Source organism: Lepisma saccharinum, chromosome 9, assembly GCF_977018435.1.
Source record: "Lepisma saccharinum chromosome 9, izLepSacc3.1, whole genome shotgun sequence".
NCBI classification, from domain to species: Eukaryota; Metazoa; Arthropoda; class Insecta; order Zygentoma; family Lepismatidae; genus Lepisma; species Lepisma saccharinum.
Window position 1 is genome coordinate 88732107 of NC_139237.1, and position 22806 is coordinate 88754912.

The 22806-nt window shown below is 37.5% G+C and overlaps 1 protein-coding gene across 5 annotated transcripts in view; it reads left to right on the forward strand.

The window, feature by feature from the left end:
• LOC145992236 (SANT and BTB domain regulator of class switch recombination) overlaps positions 1 to 22806 on the forward strand; it is a 49444-nt gene that overhangs the window by 11977 nt on the left and 14661 nt on the right. For all 5 annotated transcript variants that reach the window (XM_083128576.1, XM_083128574.1, XM_083128573.1 and 2 more), the window contains 5 exons: positions 322 to 980; positions 3149 to 3261; positions 8962 to 9075; positions 16538 to 16691; positions 19205 to 19471. In XM_083128576.1, coding sequence (XP_082984702.1) covers positions 364 to 980; positions 3149 to 3261; positions 8962 to 9075; positions 16538 to 16691; positions 19205 to 19471 — 1265 coding nt within the window. In that variant the 5' untranslated portion in view covers positions 322 to 363. The remainder of the gene's footprint in view (positions 1 to 321; positions 981 to 3148; positions 3262 to 8961; positions 9076 to 16537; positions 16692 to 19204; positions 19472 to 22806) is intronic.

Consider the following 22806-nt stretch of genomic DNA (forward strand, 5'->3'; position numbering starts at 1 on the left):
CAGTTTGCTCTCAGAAATTTAACTGACAATGGGCAGAACAAAAATTGATATATTTTTTAAATAGTAATGTTTTGCATGTGTTATTCTTGTAACACTTTCCATTGTGGTATAGCTGTGTTTCAGTTGACAATTTTATCATGTTTGTGCATTCATCTATATTGTGTAATAAAAACATTATATGTATAACCAGAGTACAGTATGTAATGGATCTCTGGTTCCATGGACTTTTTATAAAATTTGAAAATTACAAGATTTATGCATATGTTTTTTGTTCCACTTTCGTTGATTCATTTACTACAATTCATACTTTTTCATCTCCAGGTCAGAATCCTTATTACTTAAGCTTCGCCCGTGGTTACTGGAATGGCCAAACACTTGCCGGAGGGCAATGGAGTGAAACATAAACCACATTCTCGAGCTTTGAAGAGAAACATTCCAGTGACAGGGGGCAAGGCTGGTAGAAAAACCGAGAAAGAGTTGGCTGCTTCAGTGTCCTTGCGTGAATTTTTAGACTTGCTCAAAATTTCTTACCAAGTGACGCAAGTTACGGACGGTTTACCTGAAACGCTTCGCCAGAAGACTGACATTGACTGGGACTCACTGACAGGCAATGACCTCGTGACGAGATTCCTCAAGGACCCGGAGATGGATGGTGAAGATCAAGACCGAGGCGAAGGGACAAACATCGAGCACACTCCATTCAAGGCTCAAATAGTCGCACATAAGATGGATGATTTGCATCATGTGGTCAAGTGTAAGTTGAATGACGTTCTGCACGAAGGTTTACTGGATTCAATTTTGCCGTACATGGTTCCCAAGCAAGCTAGTAGTGTGGTTCCGAAAGGTGCAAGTGGAGATAATAAGCCGTCGCCAGCCGGTAGACGTGTGAAAAAAGACCTGTCTGGGAACTCGAGGGAAAGGTCTGCGGCATCGAAGAAGAGCTCGTCTCATGACAGTTTAAAGAGTTCTTCAAAGAGTGAGTAAGTATTGAAGTAATTCTTGAAGCTTTCATGGCAGCGAATGATGAAGAAATTTTCTCGGGATGTCAGCTCGGAAGCCTATCCGGAAATCACCTGGCTGCTATCCCGAGAAACTTCTTCATCAGTGAGTAAGTATATTTTCCATTCATCTAATTATACACACCCAGCTGGGTTCCGGCAAGTGCTTGTTTGTGTGCATTTTCATAAGTCTGTGATTATGATTGGACATATAAAATACTATTCATATGTTACTGTGGATTTTATCACACACAGGAGATGTACTATAGAAATTCCAGCAAGAAATGCAGGCTTCACCAGGACTGGGTGACCATAATTTTTTGTCCCAAAAACACCCCAAGGAGGTCTGTTTACCCCCCCCTAAAAATCGGATGTGTAATTATTGTTATTATTAATGTATTATTTTTATTCACCTAAATAATACATCATGAACAATAAATGAAATATGATCTCCCGTTGTGAAAATTATTAATTATTATTATCTCTGTACGGCGTGCATAGAGTTTATGGTTCCTTTGATGTTAGTCGTACGCTGAAGTTGAGGAAAGCCGGAAGTATTTATTAAAAGAACCAGTCTTCTTGAGAACAGTTTTATTCTTGACCAACCATTCATAAAACTCCCCTAAAACTACTCCGCCCCCACAGATCTGATGCACAATGTGAGATTTGCCTTTTGAGTTTGTGTCAAGATGCAGGAATTTAAATTCTTGTTGCAGGTCTGTATTGGAACCACATGTACACTTCTTGGCCATGCTTATTCACTTTTCTACAAATAATGAAACACACACAAAACAATACAACATTTTGATTGTAATGAAGTGCTTGAAACACAGTCCAGCTATTTTACCAGTGCTACCATTATGCCAGTTTAGAAATTCCATCAACATTTGTTATTATTATTATTTATTATTAGTCTCTCAAATTTAGACTTGGTTTTCAAGTTTAGCTACTCCTCAACTATTATAAAACAGGACAAATAGTTGGATTTTAATAACATCGACAGGATGGCTGGGACAAACCTCTGCTCACCGTAACCAGGACTCGAACCTGAGTGTCTGCCATACTATGCCATTGCTGTACCCTGGTTTAGCCTGATTTTTCGCTGTCACTTCTTACCCTGCGTGAAATCTTCTCTGTCAGTTTTGCCTTTGAAACACTGTTGATGTTGATGATGTAAAGATCCCATTGTAATTGACAGAGACGATTTCATGCAGGTAAAACAGCAACATCGAATAATCAAACAAAACCAAGACTGGCTCGGTAGCTCAGTTGGTATGACAAGATACCTAGGTTCGAGTTCTGATCAAGCCTACATTTTTTGCTGGAATTTCTAGATCTTTATGTGTTATCATTCCAGTTCTTGTAGATGATACAATTTTTTAATTTCACAAGTGGTTATTGATTACCCTGTAGATTTGCAACTACTAAGGAATTCATGGTTTGATGCAGTAAATGCTGTTTAAGGATTGGTGATATTGAACCTTCTATTCGGTACTAAGTGATTTTTGGTTTGCTATGACGAGATGTTCATGTATTCTGTTGTTTAATTTTGTTGATGGAATTTTCACAACTGTAATTGAAGAGAGGTTGTTCACTACTAATATGTTTATCATTCAATGTTCCTTTGCAAGTGTGAACTATATTGAAAGAATATCAGTGGCGGCCAGAATAGTATTTGAATGGAGGGGAAATTCCCCCCTCTGGTTCCTAATTTATTACTTTTCTGAGGAGGGGGTAAAAGTAGTGTACTTTCAAACATTCTGTGTACTGCACTATTAATACTGTTTGAAATAAATAAATATGTAAAATTTAGGGCTCAGCCGAAACTAATGCTGATGTATCGGTATCAACCAATACCAGTGATATCGGTATCAGAAAGCATCAGTTGTAATTTATGTACCGATACCTGTCGAGACTTTTCCGGCATTTTGGTGTTTCATGGAGTCTGCAAAAAATGCTGCATGACACTTTCACAGAATCTAAGTATCCTGGAAATTATGCCAAAATTGAAGTTATATTTGGTTTTGCACCAGTATTGTGAGGAAAAGTGGATTTTGTGTTTACATACCAGGTATTTTAAAATGCTGATGTCCTGACTTGTAATTCGCATAGATTTAACTTTGCATAATAATTGCCTCTAACTTTTACAGCATAGAAGTTGAGATTCATGTTTGTGATGAAGTTAGAAATGTAAAAAGGAATTTCAGATGCCCCCAGCAACTTCTTATTAGCAGGATGGGGTATTTTGCGGAGGTTACTTCAGGTATGTTAACAGTGGATAAGGAGGTGTGATATTTTTTATTCTATTCTATTCTCAAGTATCTTTCATTTTATGTTCAGCTGGCCGTCATAGTGGAATGGTTAGCACAGCACACTATGATGCCAGGAGTCCCATTTTCGAATCCCACCCTAAGCATTGGTGTTCTTTGTGAATGTCCCTTCATCATATCATCACTCATCCAGGTGCGGATCCACGGGGAGGGCAATAGGGGCGAACGCCCCTCCCAACCACCAAGTTTTTAGACATATTATGCCTAATATTTTTGAAGATTCAACTGTTCTGCCTTGTATTGCAAAGTTTAACAAGGTCGAGAATTAAAGTTGAATTGAAGTGCACTTTTTACTTATGATAGGTAATCTGTACTAGATCTACAGTTTAAATTTGGATCTGAACCACTCTGCAAGATGCCTCAAGAGAGGTATCGAACCCAAGACCACTGCAGAGGGTGTTTTTTTCTTTGTTTCTTTATTCATTGCACTCCTTATATCTCATCGTTCAGTTTACCATGACTGGGGGAGGAATTATGACGATAACGACATACAATAATAACCAGGGGTGCCCACAGGAGGGTTTCAGGATGCCCCTGCATCATGGGATTTCTTGGGGGGACAAAATTTTATACCAATTCTATATATCTTCACAAAAAAAGGGGGGGATCGCTTTGTTCGATTGACTTGTTATTGATTTTTAGTTTTGGTTATTATGTACAGTTTTTTTTCTACATGTCGATGATCACAGTGATAGGGTTGAAATGCCTTTAGAATCAGTTTGGATTGGGGGGGGGGGTGCTGTTCGCATTAATACAAGGTTAGTCGAGGAGACAAACTGTGCAGAATAAGATTCAGTACACTAACAATGGCAGTGGCCTGAGCAGTTTGTACGTTTTGCGATATAAACATATTTGATTGGCTGATGAGGTGGGTTAAAAAGGACACAGCACCAGAGGATGATTGTCCAACGTTGGGTAATTATCTAGCAGAGATTTTGTCCTGACATTCAGTAGTGAACAAATTAAAAATGTGTGACCCTGTTATTGTTTTCTTTTTTGTTTGTTTGTTCCTTTATGCTTCTATATATTTAATATACATGTAGTCTTCAAACTTATTTATCACATAATGGAAGTCAATTTGAATTGTCTTATTACAATAGACATAGTATTTAAGGCACGGCTGGACCTTTGGTTGACGCCAGGGAAGTTCTTTTAGAATTTTTATCTCCTTTCGATAACTGCTATGATTATCCAGAAAGTGACATATGGTTAGAATTCTTGCCAGAGCATTCAGGTGAATCTTCGTGTGGTTTGCTTTCGCTGTTGCCTAGATATTCTCAATAGTGTTGTGGCTATGTAAGCCTATTAAACTATTGATAATATCTAGACAAAAGCAAACCACACAGAGACTCAGGTGAATGGTCTAGAAGGAATTCAAATCATACGTAGTTTTTCAGATTTTAGAATTTCATAGTGGATTTGTACGTTTTATGTTGGCAAACACGAAAATGAGTCTAAAGTATCAAAAGTAAACATACATTGCTTAAATATGTCTGTATTATATTGTTCCGCAAATTTTGTCTGACAAAATAATTTGGCATTTGGGGGGGGGGGGGTGATGGCAGGTCGAATGTTCTTCCTTTTGGGGGGTGAGAGCATCATAGGCCTTGGGGGTGATGGGCACCTCTTATAATAACTACTTATTTCCAGCCCTGGTTCTATTTTTGTCCCCTCTAAAAGCTGTTAATCTCCACAACATATGAAAAACTCAATGTGCTGACAAAGGCAGAAATTCTTTTATTTTAAAACATAAACTAAACGTAACGTTTCAACCTTCTAGCAAGGTCTTCTTCAGACTCTCTACCAAGCCCAAATGAAACAAGGTACAAAACAGGAATCACTCCCCTCCAGACAAAATTATTAGAAAGTTGTTTCTGGAACATTCTAGCAGGTGGCCTTCCCTTGTCAACTGTACTTTCACCTGACAGGCCATTTAGCTAAACATTAACTATCATCTCGAATATATCTTCCTGTTTTGTATTTTGTTTAATATGTACTTTATACAGAGTCTGAAGAAGACTTTGCTAGAAGGTTGAAACGTTACGTTTAGTTTATGTTTTAAAATAAAATAAATTTCTGCCTTGGTCAGCATATTGAGTTTTTCATATCATGGAGACAAGGCTTAATGATGTTATAATTCCACAACATAGTTGTTTCCTACTAACAGAACCATATATTGCGTATATAAAACAGCGTAGGTTAGGAAATTCGCCCTTCTCAACTGTAACTTCTGGATCTGCCAGTGCACTCACCATTATCATCATATTTAGCCAAAACTGGCAGAGAAGTGAAGAAAAATTAACCAAATCAATCTATAATCAACTTTAACTTGATGTCTTGATCTGCAGTTTCATTATACAGGGTGTCATTTTAATGGCGCCCACGGACCACAGATTCGTATAGAGGACATCAAGACAAATAACTTTTCTCAGTAACATTTTTCTTGTTGGTGCGTAGTTTAGGCGCTACAGTAGCTCAAAAAAGACCGTTTTGCCGCCTGGATGCTGGCAACCCAACACAACATATGATCGTATCTGTGACGTCATTTCCTGCAACGAAACAGCGCACGGCAGGGTTGCAAGGAACACACAAATTTTGTGAAAAATGACAAGCTACCAACCACATTATTTGCTGTAAAACGAAGCGAGAAACGCGTCCAGTAGATCGAACATCATAGCCTACCAGCTAGAAGATCAGCAGTCATCTCAGGGGAAAGGGGAAGTGAACTAACGATATGAGAAAACTTATAAACGTATTCAAAATGAAGTGTCAATATTGGATTTTGTCTCAGCCTACATATCAAATATCAACAACAATACATTTTATTGGACTTGCAGCTTTCATGTGGCTGTTTACGCCCAGCTACAGGTCACATATTTGCAAATCTCGTTGCAAGGTTGATATCTACAGGTTTGTGTCCAGATGCCTTTGTGGTACTTTTGTGCTGATAACGGAAATATCCGAGGTTCACGTTGTTACATTATGGCTAAAACACATACAACCATAGTAAAAATCTAATGATGAATCAGTAGCGTATATACTGCCCTGTTCACAGTTGCAAACTATTACATGTGTATCCGGTGCGTAGATAAACACGGTCGTCAGAGAGTTTGTTTTACTACTACTTATATCCATGTATTTTCAACAATTTTCGTCACTTGTCTCATAATGCCCTGAATATACATGATAGAATGTATTACTTACCTTTTGAATTTTGAGCTCTTTCATTTCTATTTTGTCATCTGTTCAGTGTGTCACAGACAACTAGTATTAGAAGGACAAAGTGGATAGACTAAATTGTAGATGCCAACTTGGTAACTAGATTTGCAAATATTTGCCATGTAAGCTGAGACAAAATTTGATATGACCACTTCCACTTGAATTCTATTTTCTTTCCACCATTTTTCGTATCGTTTGTTTACTTCCTGTTAAGTTGCAGAACGTGTTTACTCGTTTTGTTTTACAGTACATAATGTGGCTGATTGTAGCTATGTCATTTTTCTCAGAATATGTGTGTTCCTGGCAACCCTGTAACGCATCGCTTCACGACGGGATATGACGTCACAAATGCTATCAAATGTTGTGTTGGGTTGCCAGCATACAGGCGGCAAAACGGGCTTTTTTGAACGACTGTAGCACCGAAACAACGATCCAACGAGAAAAATGTTACTGAGAAAATTTGTTTGTTTTGATGTTCTCCATACGTTTCCGTGGTCCGTGGGCGCCATTAAAATGACACCCTGTATACATTTTGAATTAAACTTTTTATTTACCAGTAATTTGTTTCTCTCTCAAACTCGAGATTTGATTTCAATCTCTACACCAGGGCCTGGATTGTTAAGAAATATGTAGCATCAAAAACATCATATTCATGAACGCCTGCAGAATTTTTTCCAGGGGTGCAAACAAGGCACATTTTCCTTCAAAATAGTGTTACAGAGGTTGTTCGCTTTATATCCGATCATTGTCGATTCTGTGCTGTCACCTGGCATATCATGCTGAAACTATGGGTCTGCTGGTGGGAGCAGTGTTGTCTGACCTTGTAGGTGTGTGAGTGTTGGTAGTGAATGTTATCAAATGGTGCCGAAAATCAACCGGTATTGGGAGGGTTACGTAATGGCCCTTTTCCATGCTAAGTTTTCAGACGTACGCATTGTGAAACAGTGTCGGGAGAATGGGTTAACACTCAGTTATTGTGGCCCGTTACACACAACAGCCTCTCCTTGCGAAACATTCGCCCACGAAAACCACCAGGAGAAGGGCTGCAAGCAAAGTGTCACCCATAGTGCTAAGGGGGATCCGTCGATTGGCGTGCCAAAAAAATCCCCCGACTCAACGTGATATGGCCCACAGATTTCAACTCGCATTGTTAACTGTGAACAAAACAATTCGCAAGCGCCTCAGGTTTAAGTGCGTACGGAAGCCCATGTACACCTCCTTCTACCACGTCACATTGCCGAACGTAAGTCGAACTGCAGGAAACTGTATGAAAAGTACCTGGCGGGTTCCAAATGGAAGAAAGTTGTCACAATGGATGAATCATATGTCCGATCTCACTGCTGCTGGTCACATTCGGGTGATCACATACCGTGACATTCACGGCAAAGAGCGCAGCAACTTTGTTCGTCAGTGCAGGGAAAGTTTCCCTCGTGGCTTTATGTTTGTGACGGGATTCGGATATGAAGGAAAGTTGATGATACGCAAGGTGGACAAAAACGTGTGAAGGTGGATGCAAGATACTTCCAAGACTCCATTCTGACACCTATCTATCGGAGAGACATCCCACAATTGCATGAAATGGACGCGAACCAGGTGATGATCCATATGGACAAGGCTTCGAGTCATACCGCCAGAACATCACTACATTTTTATCAGGAAATGGCAGAGGAATTACGAATTCATGTCATTCCGTTTGAAGACATTCCTGTGAAAAGCCCAGATGCCAGTCCAATGGATTTTTGCACATTTGGACTGTTCAAACGACGTCTTCAACATCGCCGCCCGCGCACCCTGGATGGTCTTGCTTGCAGGGAGCAGTGGAACAGAATTCCCATGCCTGTCCTGCGCCGGAGCTTGTTGCAATGGAAACTGCGATGCTGGGCGATAGTCCACAATGCTGGGGGTCCATTAGAACATGATCGGTGGTGGCGGCACGGTATCTCTTAAGGTGAGTACCCGTCAAAAATGGTCGGATATAAAGCGAACAACCTTCTGTATTACCTAAAAACATTGCTTAAATTTGAATTTATGGTGATCATGCAATAATTAACACATATCATTGTGGTTAAAATGAAATTATATGTCTGAAATACATAATTTTTGGTTGACTTTCATTTTCCAGCAAAGGGGGGGGGGGGGCATGGCCCCTCTCTTGCCTCCCCTTTCTGGACGTCCATGGTCATATTACCATCCTATTTCCTGTAAACAAAGTGCTCAAATCAGACAAACCAACACAAGTATGCTTTTGTCTATATCTTTAATTTTGTGATTGCACTTCTTATTTTAGCAAATTTTTTGTGAAGCAGATTGTAGCAGGTAATAGAGTTTAAGAATTTGCGTTGCCATAGTTGTTGAAGCCTCCCTGTGTGGAATTGCCAGTTTCATTTTAATTCAATATTTTTTGCCCTTTGTAGGTCAGAAATTGGAGGATATGGACATATCTGTTCATTGCGATATAAACATATTTGATTGGCTGATGAGGTGGGTTAAAAAGGACACAGCACCAGAGGATGATTGTCCAACGTTAGGTAATTATCTAGCAGAGATTGTGTCCTGATTCTCAGTAGTGAGCAAATTAGAAATGTGTGCCCCTGTTTTTGTTTTGTTTTCTTGTTTGTTTGTTTGTTCCTTTATGCTTCCATATATTTAATATACATGTAGTCTTCAAACTTATTTATTATCACATAATGGAAGGTAATTTGAATTGTCTTATTACAATAGACATAGTATTTAAGGCACGGCTGGACCTTTGGTTGACGCCAGTGAAGTTCTTTTAGAATTTTTATCTCCTTTCAATAACTGCTATGATTATCCAGAAAGTGACATATGGTTAGAATTCTTGCCAGAGCATTCAGGTGAATCTTCGTGTGGTTTGCTTTCGCTGTTGCCTAGATATTCTCAATAGTGTTGTGGCTATGTAAGCCTATTAAACTATTGATAATATCTAGACAAAAGCAAACCACACAGAGACTCAGGTGAATGGTCTAGAAGGAATTCAAATCATACGTAGTTTTTCAGATTTTAGAATTTCATGGCGGTTTTCCGAAAGGGGTGGAAATTTCAAAAAGAGTGGCCCTGGCATCGGCCAAATGTCCAGCCGAGCCTTAAGATATACAGAGTGCAGCAAAACTAGGCCTGCACTTGTTCTTTTTATGGTAGGTAATCATATGTACAGTATTATTCATCTTGCAATTTACAGTTGTTACAAGCATTTGAACTTTTTTTTTTTTGATGTGACATTTTGGGAAAACACTCCCTTCATCAAACTAAAAATAAATATGTCATGACGGAAGAATGTGTTTTCCTGAAACATTACGTCTACAAACATATTTAAATGCTCATAGAAACCATAAACTACAAGAGGAATAATTATACAAAGAGTACCTTCGGATTTTCAGCGCTGAAGCTTCAGTTGACGTCAACGCCTATTCCACCACTTACGTTCAAATTTTCATCACAAATCGTTTCAAAATGGAGGCTACAGTTGCTCTTTTCTCTGCAGTTTCGGCTGTTGCTTCGGTTTTTATGGAAACACCTTTGTTGAATGAATTTAAAAGAACAACTAAGGATAGTACGAACGAAGGAAGAGGAAGATTTATTTCTACTTACAAGTGTAGTGGCAGAACACTCACATTTATTCTGTAGATTTCCGGCTGGATATTCAATTCCATTGTTCTCATCGATGCCATTGTAGCTCATCGTTAGCAGACTACTATTACTCACAATTCCTAAAATCTACCGCTTGCACCAGCCCCTGTTTGTGGTGGACGAGATGGAATCTAATGCATTCAGCCCTGAATCCATTGGTGAATATCCGAATGAAAATGCTTAAGGGCTGATATCAGTGCTGAAAATCCGAATGTGCGGAATGCAAGCAGTATGTACATAAAAAAAGAATCTGTACAGTAGTACAACACTATGCTAGTGTAGTGTGGTGTAATTGTACTATTTGCCACGCGATGTTCACAGTTCAGAACAAAATATATATCGTGTCATTCTACTTCTGCTACACCCTCTACAGAGGTTGTTCGCTTTATATCCGACCATTGTTGATTCGGTGCTGCCACCTGGCGTATCATGCTGGAACTATGGGTCTGCTGGCGGGAGCAGTGTTGTGTCTGACCTTGTAGGTGTGTGAGTGTTGGTAGTGAATGTTATCAAATGGTGCCGAAAATCAACCGTTATTGGGAGGGTTACGTAATGGCCCTTTTCCATGCTAAGTTTTCATACGTACGCATTGTGAAACAGTGTCGGGAGAATGGGTTAACACTAGGGGTGACTACTGCTAAAGCTATTGTGGCCCGTTACACACAACAGGCTCTCCTTGCGAAACATTCACCCACAAAAAACACCAGGATAAGGGCTGCAAGCAAGGTGTCACCCGTAGTGCTAAGGCGGATCTGTTGATTGGCATGCCAAGAAAATCCCCCGACTCAATGTGATATGGCCCACGGATTTCACCTAGCACCGTCAACTGTGATCATAACAATTCGCAAGCACTTCAGGTTAAAGTGTGTGCGGAAGGCCCGTGTACACCACCTTCTACTGCGTCACATTGCCGAATGTAAGATGAACTGCAGGAAACTGTATGAAAAGTACCTGGCGGGTTCCAAATGGACGAAAGTTGTCACAATGGATGAATCATATGTCCATCTCACTGCTGGTTGTCACATTCTGGCGATCACATACCGTGACATTGACGGCAAGGGGCGTAGCAACTTTGTTCGTCAGTGCAGGGAAAGATTCCTCCGTGGCTTTATGGTTGTGACGGGATTCAGATATGAGGGTAAGTTGATGATATGCAAGGTGAACAAAAACATGAAGGTGAATGCCAGATACTTCCAAGACTCCATTAATACATCTATCTATCAGAGAGACATCCCACAATTGTATGGAATGGATGCGAACCAGGTGATGATCCATATGGACAAGGCTTAGAGTCATACCGCCAGAACATCACTACGTTTTTATCAGGAAATGGCAGAGGAATTAGGAATTCATGTCATTCCATTTGAAGCCATTCCTGTGAAAAGCCCAGATGCCAGTCCAATGGATTTTTGCACATTTGGACTGTTGAAACGACGTCTTCAACATCGCCGCCCGCGCACCCTGGATGGTCTATGGAAAGCTTGCAGGGAGGAGTGGGACAGAATTCCCATGCCTGTCCTGCGCCAGAGCTTGCTGCAATGGAAATTGTGATGCCGGATGATAGTCCACAATGCTGGGGGTCCAATAGAACATGATCGGTGGTGGCGGCACGGTATCTCTTAAGGTGAGTACCCGTCAAACATTGTCGGATATAAAGCGAACAACCTCTGTATTTATGAAAAGCATCAGATCATTTTGTAGAAGTATACATTGTTGTTCCAAGAAGTTTGTAGTAATGAAAATGATTTGTGAATAATAAAAATATCTATGATAGTACAAATACTCTTGGAGGTGGCAAATCCATGCCTCGTCCTTCAATTTGGATGTGAAGTTCAAGATCTAATCTTGATGGGTTGTAAGTTCCATCGTAAAAAGGTTAAACTTTTGTGGAAGTTGAAGAGTCAAGCATGGGTCTACCAGGCATTCTCTTCATCTAAGACATGGCCTACATTTTAAAGCATTTTGATCATCACATTAGTTGCATTATGAAAGTGTGTCTTTCTTAGTTGCAATAAGAAAGTGTATCTTTCAGTGGGAAAACCAGATAACCAACGAAATTTGACAAAAATGGCTCATGTGGACATGCATATTTGAAACTGGTGGCGTACAGGCCCCCTTTTAAGAATATGTTGGTACAGAAATCGAGGAGATACTTTTCCAACCTAATCCCAACTTCTTGTTGTTTTTCTTTTTTCCTCTCTCCCCTGTAAGTTATTGGAAATGGAAATTTTTATTCCAGATGTTTTATTTCTATTATGAGGGTTAGTCAGAAAGAATTTTTTTTCCCTAATCTGCCATCTGCAGAGAGTTTTATTCTTCAGAAAGAACATGACATGAGCAGAACGAGGCATCATTACACTATTTTTAAACATAGTCCCCAGCAACATTCAGTCTCTTGTCATACAGCTTCACAAGTTTCAAGAAACCCTGTTCGTAAAACTGTGTGTTCTGTTTACTGAGTTCAGTGGTGATGTCATCGACAGTCAAACACCTGTTCCCTTGAATCAGCTCATCAAGTTGTCTGATGTTCTCCTATGTAGTGGCTGTCTGCCCAGGTCTTGCATCATCCATCACACTTTCCTCGCCATCTCGAAGTTGCTGACACTATCACCGCACCATTTGCTTTGACATTACGTGAGGCTTGCTGCACTTCCACCAGCTGGTTATGAATTTCCATATCGGAAGTTCCACATGCCCATTCATAGCGAACAACACCTCACACTTCATCCTTTGTCCATGATTGCAACACACCTCTGTTCTCCATGCCGGCCAGGCACACACTTCTTGACTCTTCCTGCCTTCAACACAGCAATAAGCTTGCACCCTCTGCAAGGAAACAGGTGTGCATCAAGCATGGTGGATGAAGATCATATTTTATTAAAGAATAATAATTTTTGATGTTTTTTTAAAAATTTAAATCGATTTATTTTTTATTTTTTTATAAAACACAAAATTGCTTGTATGGTTTTTGGTACCATACATATAGATATGTTTTTTTTATAGAAAGCTTTTTCTAGTAAACAGCCCTATAAAATATTCAAACACTTTGATTAAAGCAAATAAAAAATATATGTAAATATACATTTTTCTGTTTCTGATACTGTATATGGATATACTCTATAATTGTAACTTAAAATATTTTTTAAAGTATTTGCAGCTGAATTTTGGATTTCTTTTTAATGATAGTTTGCAAAATATCAGCTGCCATGTCGTTTTCACATTCAGAAGACACAATGGGCTCTTATGGACAATGCTTTTCTTATGGGAAAATATGAGCGTGCTGTTGTGAAATTTCTGGATTTACAAATTTAGCTTAAGTAAAATCGGTACCTGCAGTTTTGCAGGAAATTTTGTAGAGAATACGATGGTGAACACAAAAAAACTGGTAACTTGCTTACATATTTTTAGAAAAATTAAAAACACAAATTTTCTGTGAAAACAAAATTTTTACATTGTTTTTATTCCTAACGTTGAAATATGCCGTAAAATTGAAGCATTCATTATGAAAAAAATTGACACTGTTTTTTAATTGTCATAGGTGATGGTGGTGCTCAGAATTTATCAATACTTTAAAGCATATTTACATTAAAAAAATATGCAAATAAAGTATGTGGAGATTTTTTATATTCGTGCAGTAGAAAATGTCGTCGCTGGCCATTTTTTGTTCTGTAATTCCAAGTAAAATCTTCCAGCGACAAAGTTGTGGAGAAAATAATGAAATTATTTTTTATAACCACTCAATGGTTCCCAGAAATATTAGTTCCATGCATTTGGAGTTTCTTTTTAACCCGAACCGCCCGCGAAGTAAGGAGACATTGTCTGGCCATCTTGAGCTGACTCACCACAGCATTCAGATTAATCACCACCAAGTTTTCGAGTTGTTATTTTATTTCCATTCAGTAAAAATATTAACTTCTTGCAGTTTGTTATAATAGAATTGCAATTACTTAAATTTAATAATTGACAATTATTTTCATACACGTTTTTGTTTACATTACTGTTACATTAATACTGAAATGAAGATCACCTTTCAGTTTCCAACCTACACATAAATTCATAGACACCATATTAACCTTTGAAAGGCTTTCCAACACATGACAAAATATGGGGCTTCAAGATAGAAATACGACATGCCTTGCTTGAGTTATTGACGTCTTATCAGTTCAAGTGGGCCATAACTCATTTGTTTGTTTGGGTTGCAACTTGAATCTAACCCATGTGCCAGGTTCCCTTTACTTGAGTGAGAGATCTACTTTGGTCTGTTTAGACTTTTTCCTCTCTCGAAAAAGTGTTTTCAGTTGTGTGAGCACTCAGTGATTTTTACTTTTTTAAGTGATTTCTGAAGTGTCATATTCGTACATTACACTCGCGCGTGTAGTGATCGCAATGGATCATAGTAAAAAGGATAACTGAACGTTCACAGTATAATATTACTATTAATAAATACATATAATTATCATTATATATACAAAATATGTAACACCTTCATTGTGAAGGAAGGTCATCATTTCCCGGCGACATGAGATAGCGCTGTATTGGCAACACTGTGCGGTTTCTCCATAAGCGCCGTTGTGTCTTCTGAACGTGAAAACGACTTTAGTAAACAGCCCTATAAAATATTCAAACACTTTGATTAAAGGAAATAAAAAATATATGTAAATATACATTTTTCTGTTTCTGATACTGTAAGCTACATGAGTCTACAATGAAAATGTTTGTTGAGTGTGTTAATGAAACTATAATAATTTCAGTAACTTTCCTTTCAGTGAAAATAAAACATTTTGGATATACTCTATAATTGTAACTTAAGATATTTTTTAAAGTATTTGCAGCCGAATTTTGGATTTCTTTTTAATGATAGTTTGCAAAATATCAGCTGCCATGTTTATTTACTGTTTAATGATAATAACACTATTTTACAGTTTAACATGATTAGTATTTTGTATATTTGTCTAGAAAAAATGTTTCCTATTTTTGCCTATATAAAGTATTGAATTTTTAATTAAGAGAAATTTAAATGCATTTACAGTTTACATATTACATTTCCTTTTGAATGAGCTTCACCCCATTGTACATATACCGGGTGTCCCAGAAGTCTTTGTATGAAAACAAAAATTAACTGTATCCGCTATATGCAACATAGACATGAAAAAATGGTACCAAAATGTTTGGAAACTATTCAAGTTTCATTGGCAATAGGAAAGAAATCAATAAATCTCCACGTGAGCACCCTTGGTAGCACGGAGTACATCTAGTCGAAATTCAACTTTTCGCCATGCATTAGCCAACATCAAAGGAGGGATTGATGTGATGACTTGAGTTATCCGTTGTTGCAGAGTTGCAAGATCGGATGCAGGAGTTCTGTAGACATTGTCTTTCACATAACTCCATAGAAAAAATCTAAAGGGGGTATGTCTGGTTATCGTTCAGGCCACGCCGTCGGTCCATCTCGACCAATCCATTTTCCAGGAAATGTCTGTTCACGGTAAGAACGAACCTCCAGACTCCAATGTGGCGGTGCACCGTCTTGTTGAAAGATAACATCTGGGTGGTATTCTAGCAATTGAGGAACAGCAAACAATTGCAACATGTCGAGATACACTCCAGATGTTACGGTGTCCTCACAGAAAAAGAATGGTTCGATTATTCTGTCATGCAGCAGCGTGCACCAAACATTCACCTTCGGGTTGCCCATGGTCGACTTCCTCACCTCATGAGGGGCCTCTTTACCCCAGATACGCACGATGTTTAAAACTGTCTCTGCACTGTTTTTTGTGACCTGCTCTCGTGAAACCACAGGACACACTCAGCCTTTTTCTGATTTGTGTACATTTCTGGTTTGCTGGACACTGGCACTGCTACACTACTGCAACGGTACAGAAATCTGAAACAAAAAAAACTTGAATAGTTTCCGAACATTTTGGTACTATTTTTTCATGTCTATGTTGCATATAGCGGATACAGTTAATTTTTGTTTTCATACAAAGACTTCTCGGACACCCGGTATTTTGTTTCGATTGTTAGAGCCTAATAAACACCATTAAATGATTACGAGATTAATTTACTTTCACCAAAAGTGATTCTGATATCTATAAAGTCCTTAGTACATTATTCTATAAGTTATTTATTTAAAGTGATTTAAATCAGTGATTTTTTTAAAAAAAAAATCCAGAATATGCCACTGATATACACATCCATAGAAGCCCACAAATTGATTGGTGATGTTATTTCTTGTGGTGTAGTAGTTTAGTTCGATGCCTTTTTTTGTTGTCGTTGTTGTTCTACCTATTTACTGCCTACGCCTTAGTGAACCTTTGATGTGGATGTTCTGTATATTTGCAGATTCAACTAATGTAATCCCCCTCCTGGTATCGGCAGCCTTCCTGAAGATGGAACCTTTACTTGACGACTGCTTAAGGTTTTGCCGTGCTAATATGAATGACGTCTTGAAAGTTTCAACCAACCTGAGCTGCCTCACTGACACAATCTTAACCAGGTGTGTTGCGTCATTTGGAAGTAACAAGTAATATGTAATGCAGTTGTATAATTCTGTGCTCATTTAAGACATTTTGGCAAGTTAGAGTCACATTTCCTTGTTGATTTGATCTTTGGTTATTTAGCAACACTTCTGCTACTTTTGGCTAATCGCAATGGTGCATTAAATTCGATTAGTATGAGTGATGATAATGTGATGAAGGGACACTCACAAAGAACATCCATTTTTTAAAACCATTTTACCTACATGTGATGCATGAGTATTGGCTTTCTTCAATTTGCTGAATGTTCTAATTTTACTTCCCAATGTTCATGCTTCCTTCTTTGTTATTCACAGGAGCTCTTACAGATGGCAAGAGTAGCACAGTGGCGTCACGTGCGGTTCACATACGGGTGTTCACAATAAAATCTTTATACTGAATTCAGATTTACTCCTCTCTCTTGTAATTTCATCTTCATAGTTTTTCTTCTATGTACGCATTGCTTGCATTGTAGAATTATTTTCCTGTAGTTTACGGTTATTACAAGCATAAAAAGCAGTTTCTCGTTGTGACGTTCCAGGAGAACACACGCTTCCTTCATCAGACATTTATTTTCATTTTGACTAAAGATACAGTTATAACAATGGTTAGCATTTATGTCATAAATGTCTGATGAAGGGAGTGTGTGTTCTCAAACGTCATAACGAAAAACTGTTTTCTTGTGCTTGTAATAACCGTAAACTACAGGAAAATAACTTCATCTTCAATTGAAAAAGTGAGAATGACAGTTCACCTTATTTTCAACAGTGTCCCCCCAAAATCACACTATATTTGAAGTAATACAAGATTTTTTTATGCAACTGAAACCCTTTTAATCATGTTATTTATAATTAGTAATGGCAAGTCCAAACTAATTTGTATAACATGTAATCTCAGGTATGTACAATACAAGACTACCATATTTTGCAATCTACTTTTTATTACACGGACCATATGTTAACCAATGATATTCATTCAGCATTGAAAGCACGTGCATCGTCTTCTCAAGAGCCCAGAAAAAAATCAGAGATTGATTTTTGACCATTTAAAGCAGGGGTTCCCAAACTTCTTCGCTTCACGATGCCCTTAGTATTTCAAGATTTTTCCACAGTGCCCAAGTCAGAATGTAGGCATATGTAACACTTGCAATGCTCAGTTACTTGTAAGGTAACAACTATTTAGGCCATACGACCCCATACTATTCTGAGTATAGTTACTAGGAAAATGCACGTTGAGTTGATGTAAATGTGATCGGCAATTTCCTTTGCAATTTAAGGTGGTGAGAGTTATTTTCTTGGCATGAAAGGCGTCGATTACTAAAAAAGTTGAACAGTCTGAATGACTCTTAGATGCACATGCACAAATCATATAAACCTCGAAACATATTATGTAACTCCAGAAGACTAGGTGCTCATCACTTTTCCGTGAATTTTAGCACCCACTGAAATTTAAAATCCACCAAGTTTGGCGACTTCTCACTAAAGTTTGCATTTATGTAGCGCAGACCTTTCAGAGTCCCCCTAGACAGGCCTCGTATATGCTGCAATCTGGTGCCGAATGTAAGAAATAATGTTGCTTGCATCAGCGTTCCCACAGCGAAGTGAACATCTTCGGGGTATAGTTGCCAACAGCCCCTTAGCTGTCAGTTTTATGCAACATGCACAGCAATTGTGTTCAAAGCCCTCCATTGAACACCGTGGAGTCAGTGTTACCAATTATCTAGAAAAGTTATCAAACATGAAGGAAATCATGTCAGAGTAAATTGTGTGTATATACTCGAACATCAAAGTATATTTTGTGCGTGTGTGCACTTAATATGTACATACATGTGCATGAGTGTTCACGTGCTCATGCGAACATTATCCTGGAGTAGCTCATGTGTTCATTACAATCAATATTGGAGTGAATATTAAATACAAGAGGCAAGGGGGAAAGATACAGAAGGAAAAATACAGATAAATTGGGAAGTCTGCTGAAGATATGCAAGAGAATGAAACAAAACTGGAAAACTGAAACAAGAACAGAATAGATGATGCTTGCTCAAATATTGATAAGTTAAGAAGGCTGCTGAAGAAAAAGACAAGGTGGGAGTCAAATGGCACAGCTCACGCTAGAAGGAGTGGAGATAGCAATGGAAGAAGAGAACAAGAAAAGAATACATGAAGGATGAAGTGCAGAAAACTATGGAGAAACAAATAAATTTATTAATAACATTTTTTTCAGTAAAAAACCAGACGAAGTAAATAAACATACAATATAATATGAATAAAATGAAAATATCTCGGCATATGTTAAATATTGATGTTTGAAACAGTTCAGTTGTAAGCCTAATTCTTCAAATTATAGTGCATATTTTTTTTAAAAATTTTAGGTCATAAGAGCATTTTTATTCTGTATATTTTGGTGATATTTAGTTCATAAAACTCCTAGCCCTAATAATATGCTACCGCATCTGCCCTCAAAGCATAAAATATTCTGATTTCTAACTTTACAGACTCGCCGCTTTGTACAGCAACACGGACATAGATCTTTTGATGGACAAAAGGGACAGAATCCAAACGAAACTTTTCTCCAAGTTCATCGTCTCTCTCTGTGGACCCAACCCTGAACCAGAACGTGGACACTACGCAACAATGGCTTCTATTTATCGGTGTTCTGTGTGCTGCAAACTGGTAACAAAAGAAGATGGGATTTTTATACCATGCAAACCACAAAACTTGAGAATTGATACAAATGGCAATGTCTGCAGTGCTCACATCAGGTATTAAGTTATTTATATTTCTTATTATTATTTCTGATTTTGTGCAATAATGAATCTGCATAACACGACATAACTTTCATATTTAAGTTATAAATTAATAATGGTTTCTGTTTTATTTTATTATTATACTGCTGCAAATACTCTTACCGGCCAATACTGATATTGATGTTTGAAAATTGTAAGTTAAAAGTATTACAGAATATTTATAAATTTTAACATATAAATTTTCAATTTTAACTATATCCTAGCAATCTATCAGAGTATTTGCTTTAAAATATAAAACTGTTGCTATACCTATTAAAAGTGAATGACTTCCTACCTATTCAATGAGTCACCTGTTGCTATGTGGACCAAGAGGAGAATATTCTCTTGTGTAAACAATAAGTCTCCAACCCATACCACCTCCCCCCTCTCCCTCCACTATGATTAGCATCCCAAAGCTTTCACTCTTTAACCATCTTATTTATTCTGTAATAGTAGAAAGCAAGATCAAAATTACATTATGGATTTGCAGTGCTCAGGAAGTCATTTTCTATTATTTCGGACCTAATAAATAATGGTGAAATGCATCCCATGTGATGGAAGGTGTATGCTTGAATTCCGTCAGAACGGCACCACTTTCCTTGGTGTTGCTGAACATTACGTTACATAATGAAAAATTGTGAGGAATGGTCTTTAAAGTTTTGTATGTGGTTTTGCTCATTTCCTCTTTACTTTTTCTAAAGAAACTTCAAAATGTATATATTTTCCATGACTAATGTAACATTTATAAGAGGCACATTCAGGGTCCTCAAACTAGAAGTTAGCAGCACAAGATTTCTTCCATTAAGGCATTTACACACTCAATATATGTAGGGTTACCAGTTTGCTATAAGGGAAATGGAGGACATAATGTCCCAAAATGTAGGACTCTTTAAGTCAATATGTAGGACACAAAAAATTCGCAATACATAATACACATTTCCAGAACATGTTAGAAAGTAATTTAAAATTTTCAGCCTTTTAGAAATGCAAATTTCCAAACTGAAATCAATATTGTTTTAACTGATCCTTCTCAGAGGAGCCAAATCTTATCAAAATTTCAGATTTAGTCAAAATATATTCAAGAGAGACTGGACAGTCAGACTCTTTGAAATTATACTGAACTCCAGTAACAAACTTTTTACAGATTTTTTGAAAAAATATTTCTCTCTCTACTTCGTTATGCTGATGGTAATAAAAGTACTCTCTCATAATGACCTGGAATGGCAAACAAATATTTATCAGCAGTTACCGTAGATGAAATGGTTCCAGAAGTTTCATCTAGGGTAGTTTCTAGTTCATTAACTTTGTTCTCTATACCCCCTGCTTTACAATCGCAATATTGAATAAGAATGGAAACCCCTTTTTCCATCAGTATAAACACCAAGGCAAGAAAAAAAATTCCACCCAGACACTGAACAGTGACATCATCAGAATGTGACCCCATTGTTCTAACAGAAACTTTTATTTTCTTTGTGCTAGGAAAAGTATTTTAAGGTGCAAAATTATAGTCGTAAAAGGGAAAAAAGGTTCTGAAAACGTTTTCGAAAAGGTGCAAAAAACAGTGATGATAAAATTCCTTAATTCAATGATCTCATTTTCTGCCCCTTCTGTTTATAATGCATGCGGACCGCATAGAGAACTGTGGTTCTGCCGAATAGGATTTGTTGAGGTTTGTGTTTTCTCTCGCGGATTTTACTTCATTAGCTTGGGAACTATTGGGGCTGCAATGATTATATTATACCATTTTATAGCTCTCGTTCTGTTTTATAGGTGATTATCAATGTGGATTTAAACGTAACAGATCAACTACAGATCAAATTTTTCACATCAGACAGACACTTGAAAAAAAGTGGGAATATAATCAAAATGTCCATCAGCTATTCATTGATTTCAAAAAAGCATATGATTCGGTCAAAAGAGATAAATTATATAATATATTAGTAGAGTTTGGAATACCTAAGAAGCTTGTTAGTATGATAAAAATATGCACCAGTGAAACAGAAAGTAAAATTCGTGTGGGTAATAATATGTCTGACAAATTTATAATTCACGATGGGTTAAAACAAGGAGATGCATTATCTCCATTGCTCTTTAATTTTGCCTTAGAATATGCTGTAAGGAAGGTAAAAGAAACTAAAGAAGGACTAAAATTAAATGGTGTGACTCAGTTGTTAGCATATGCAGATGATGTAGACTTACTGGGGGATGATATAAATACGATTAAGAATAATGCTAAAATATTTTTCAAAACTGCTAAAGAGATAGGTTTGGAAGTTAACAAAGAGAAAACTAAATATATGCTTACAGGCCGAAACCAAGTGTTAGGTAATAATCAAAATCTAATTATTGATAACAACTCGTTTGAACCAGTTTCCAAATTCAAATACTTAGGAGTAATATTAACAAATGAAAATTATATTAAAGAGGAAATAAAAAGTAGGCTTAATTCAGGAAATGCATGTTACTTCTCTCTTCATAAACTTTTGTCTTCTCGTTTAATATCTAAGAAACTAAAAGTTAAAATATACAAAACAGTAATTTTGCCTGTAGTATTATATGGATGTGAAACTTGGTCCCTTACATTGAAAGAGGAACATAAATTGAGAGTATTTGAAAATAAGATCCTTAGGAAAATCTTTGGACCTAAAAGGGATGAGGAGACAGGTGAGTGGAGAAGGTTACATAATTTAGAACTACATAATTTGTATTCATGTCCAGATATTATTAGAATAATTAAATCAAGAAGACTTAGGTGGGCAGGCCATGTGGCACGAATGGGAGAGGAAAGAGGAGTTTACAGGATTCTTGTTGGGAAACCAGATGGTAAGATTACTTACGTGAAATTTAAAAGATTTCGTAATTCCGCGTTGCACAATTTAATGGTTCAATCCTATTAATTTCGAAGATCCACTGTCTTCATTCACAAAAGGGTACGGCGTTTACGCCGTACCCTTTTGTGAATGAAGACAGTGGATCTTCGAAATTAATAGGATTGAACCATTAAATTGTGCAACGCGGAATTACGAAATCTTTTAAATTTCACGTAAGTAATCTTAAACCGTGTTTACCGCAACCACCATGACAGATGGTAAGAGACCTGTAGGAAGGCCAAGACGAAGATGGAGGGACAACGTTGAGATGGACCTAAAGGAAATCGGTAGGGATGGAAAAGAGTATATAGATCTTGCGCAAGATAGGGACAGATGGAAGGCCTGTGTTGCTGCAGCCATGAACCTTCGGGTTTAAGAAGGCTAGAGAGTTAGTTAGTTAGTCTGTTTTACAAAATGAGACTATAGGATTTTATGTAGCTG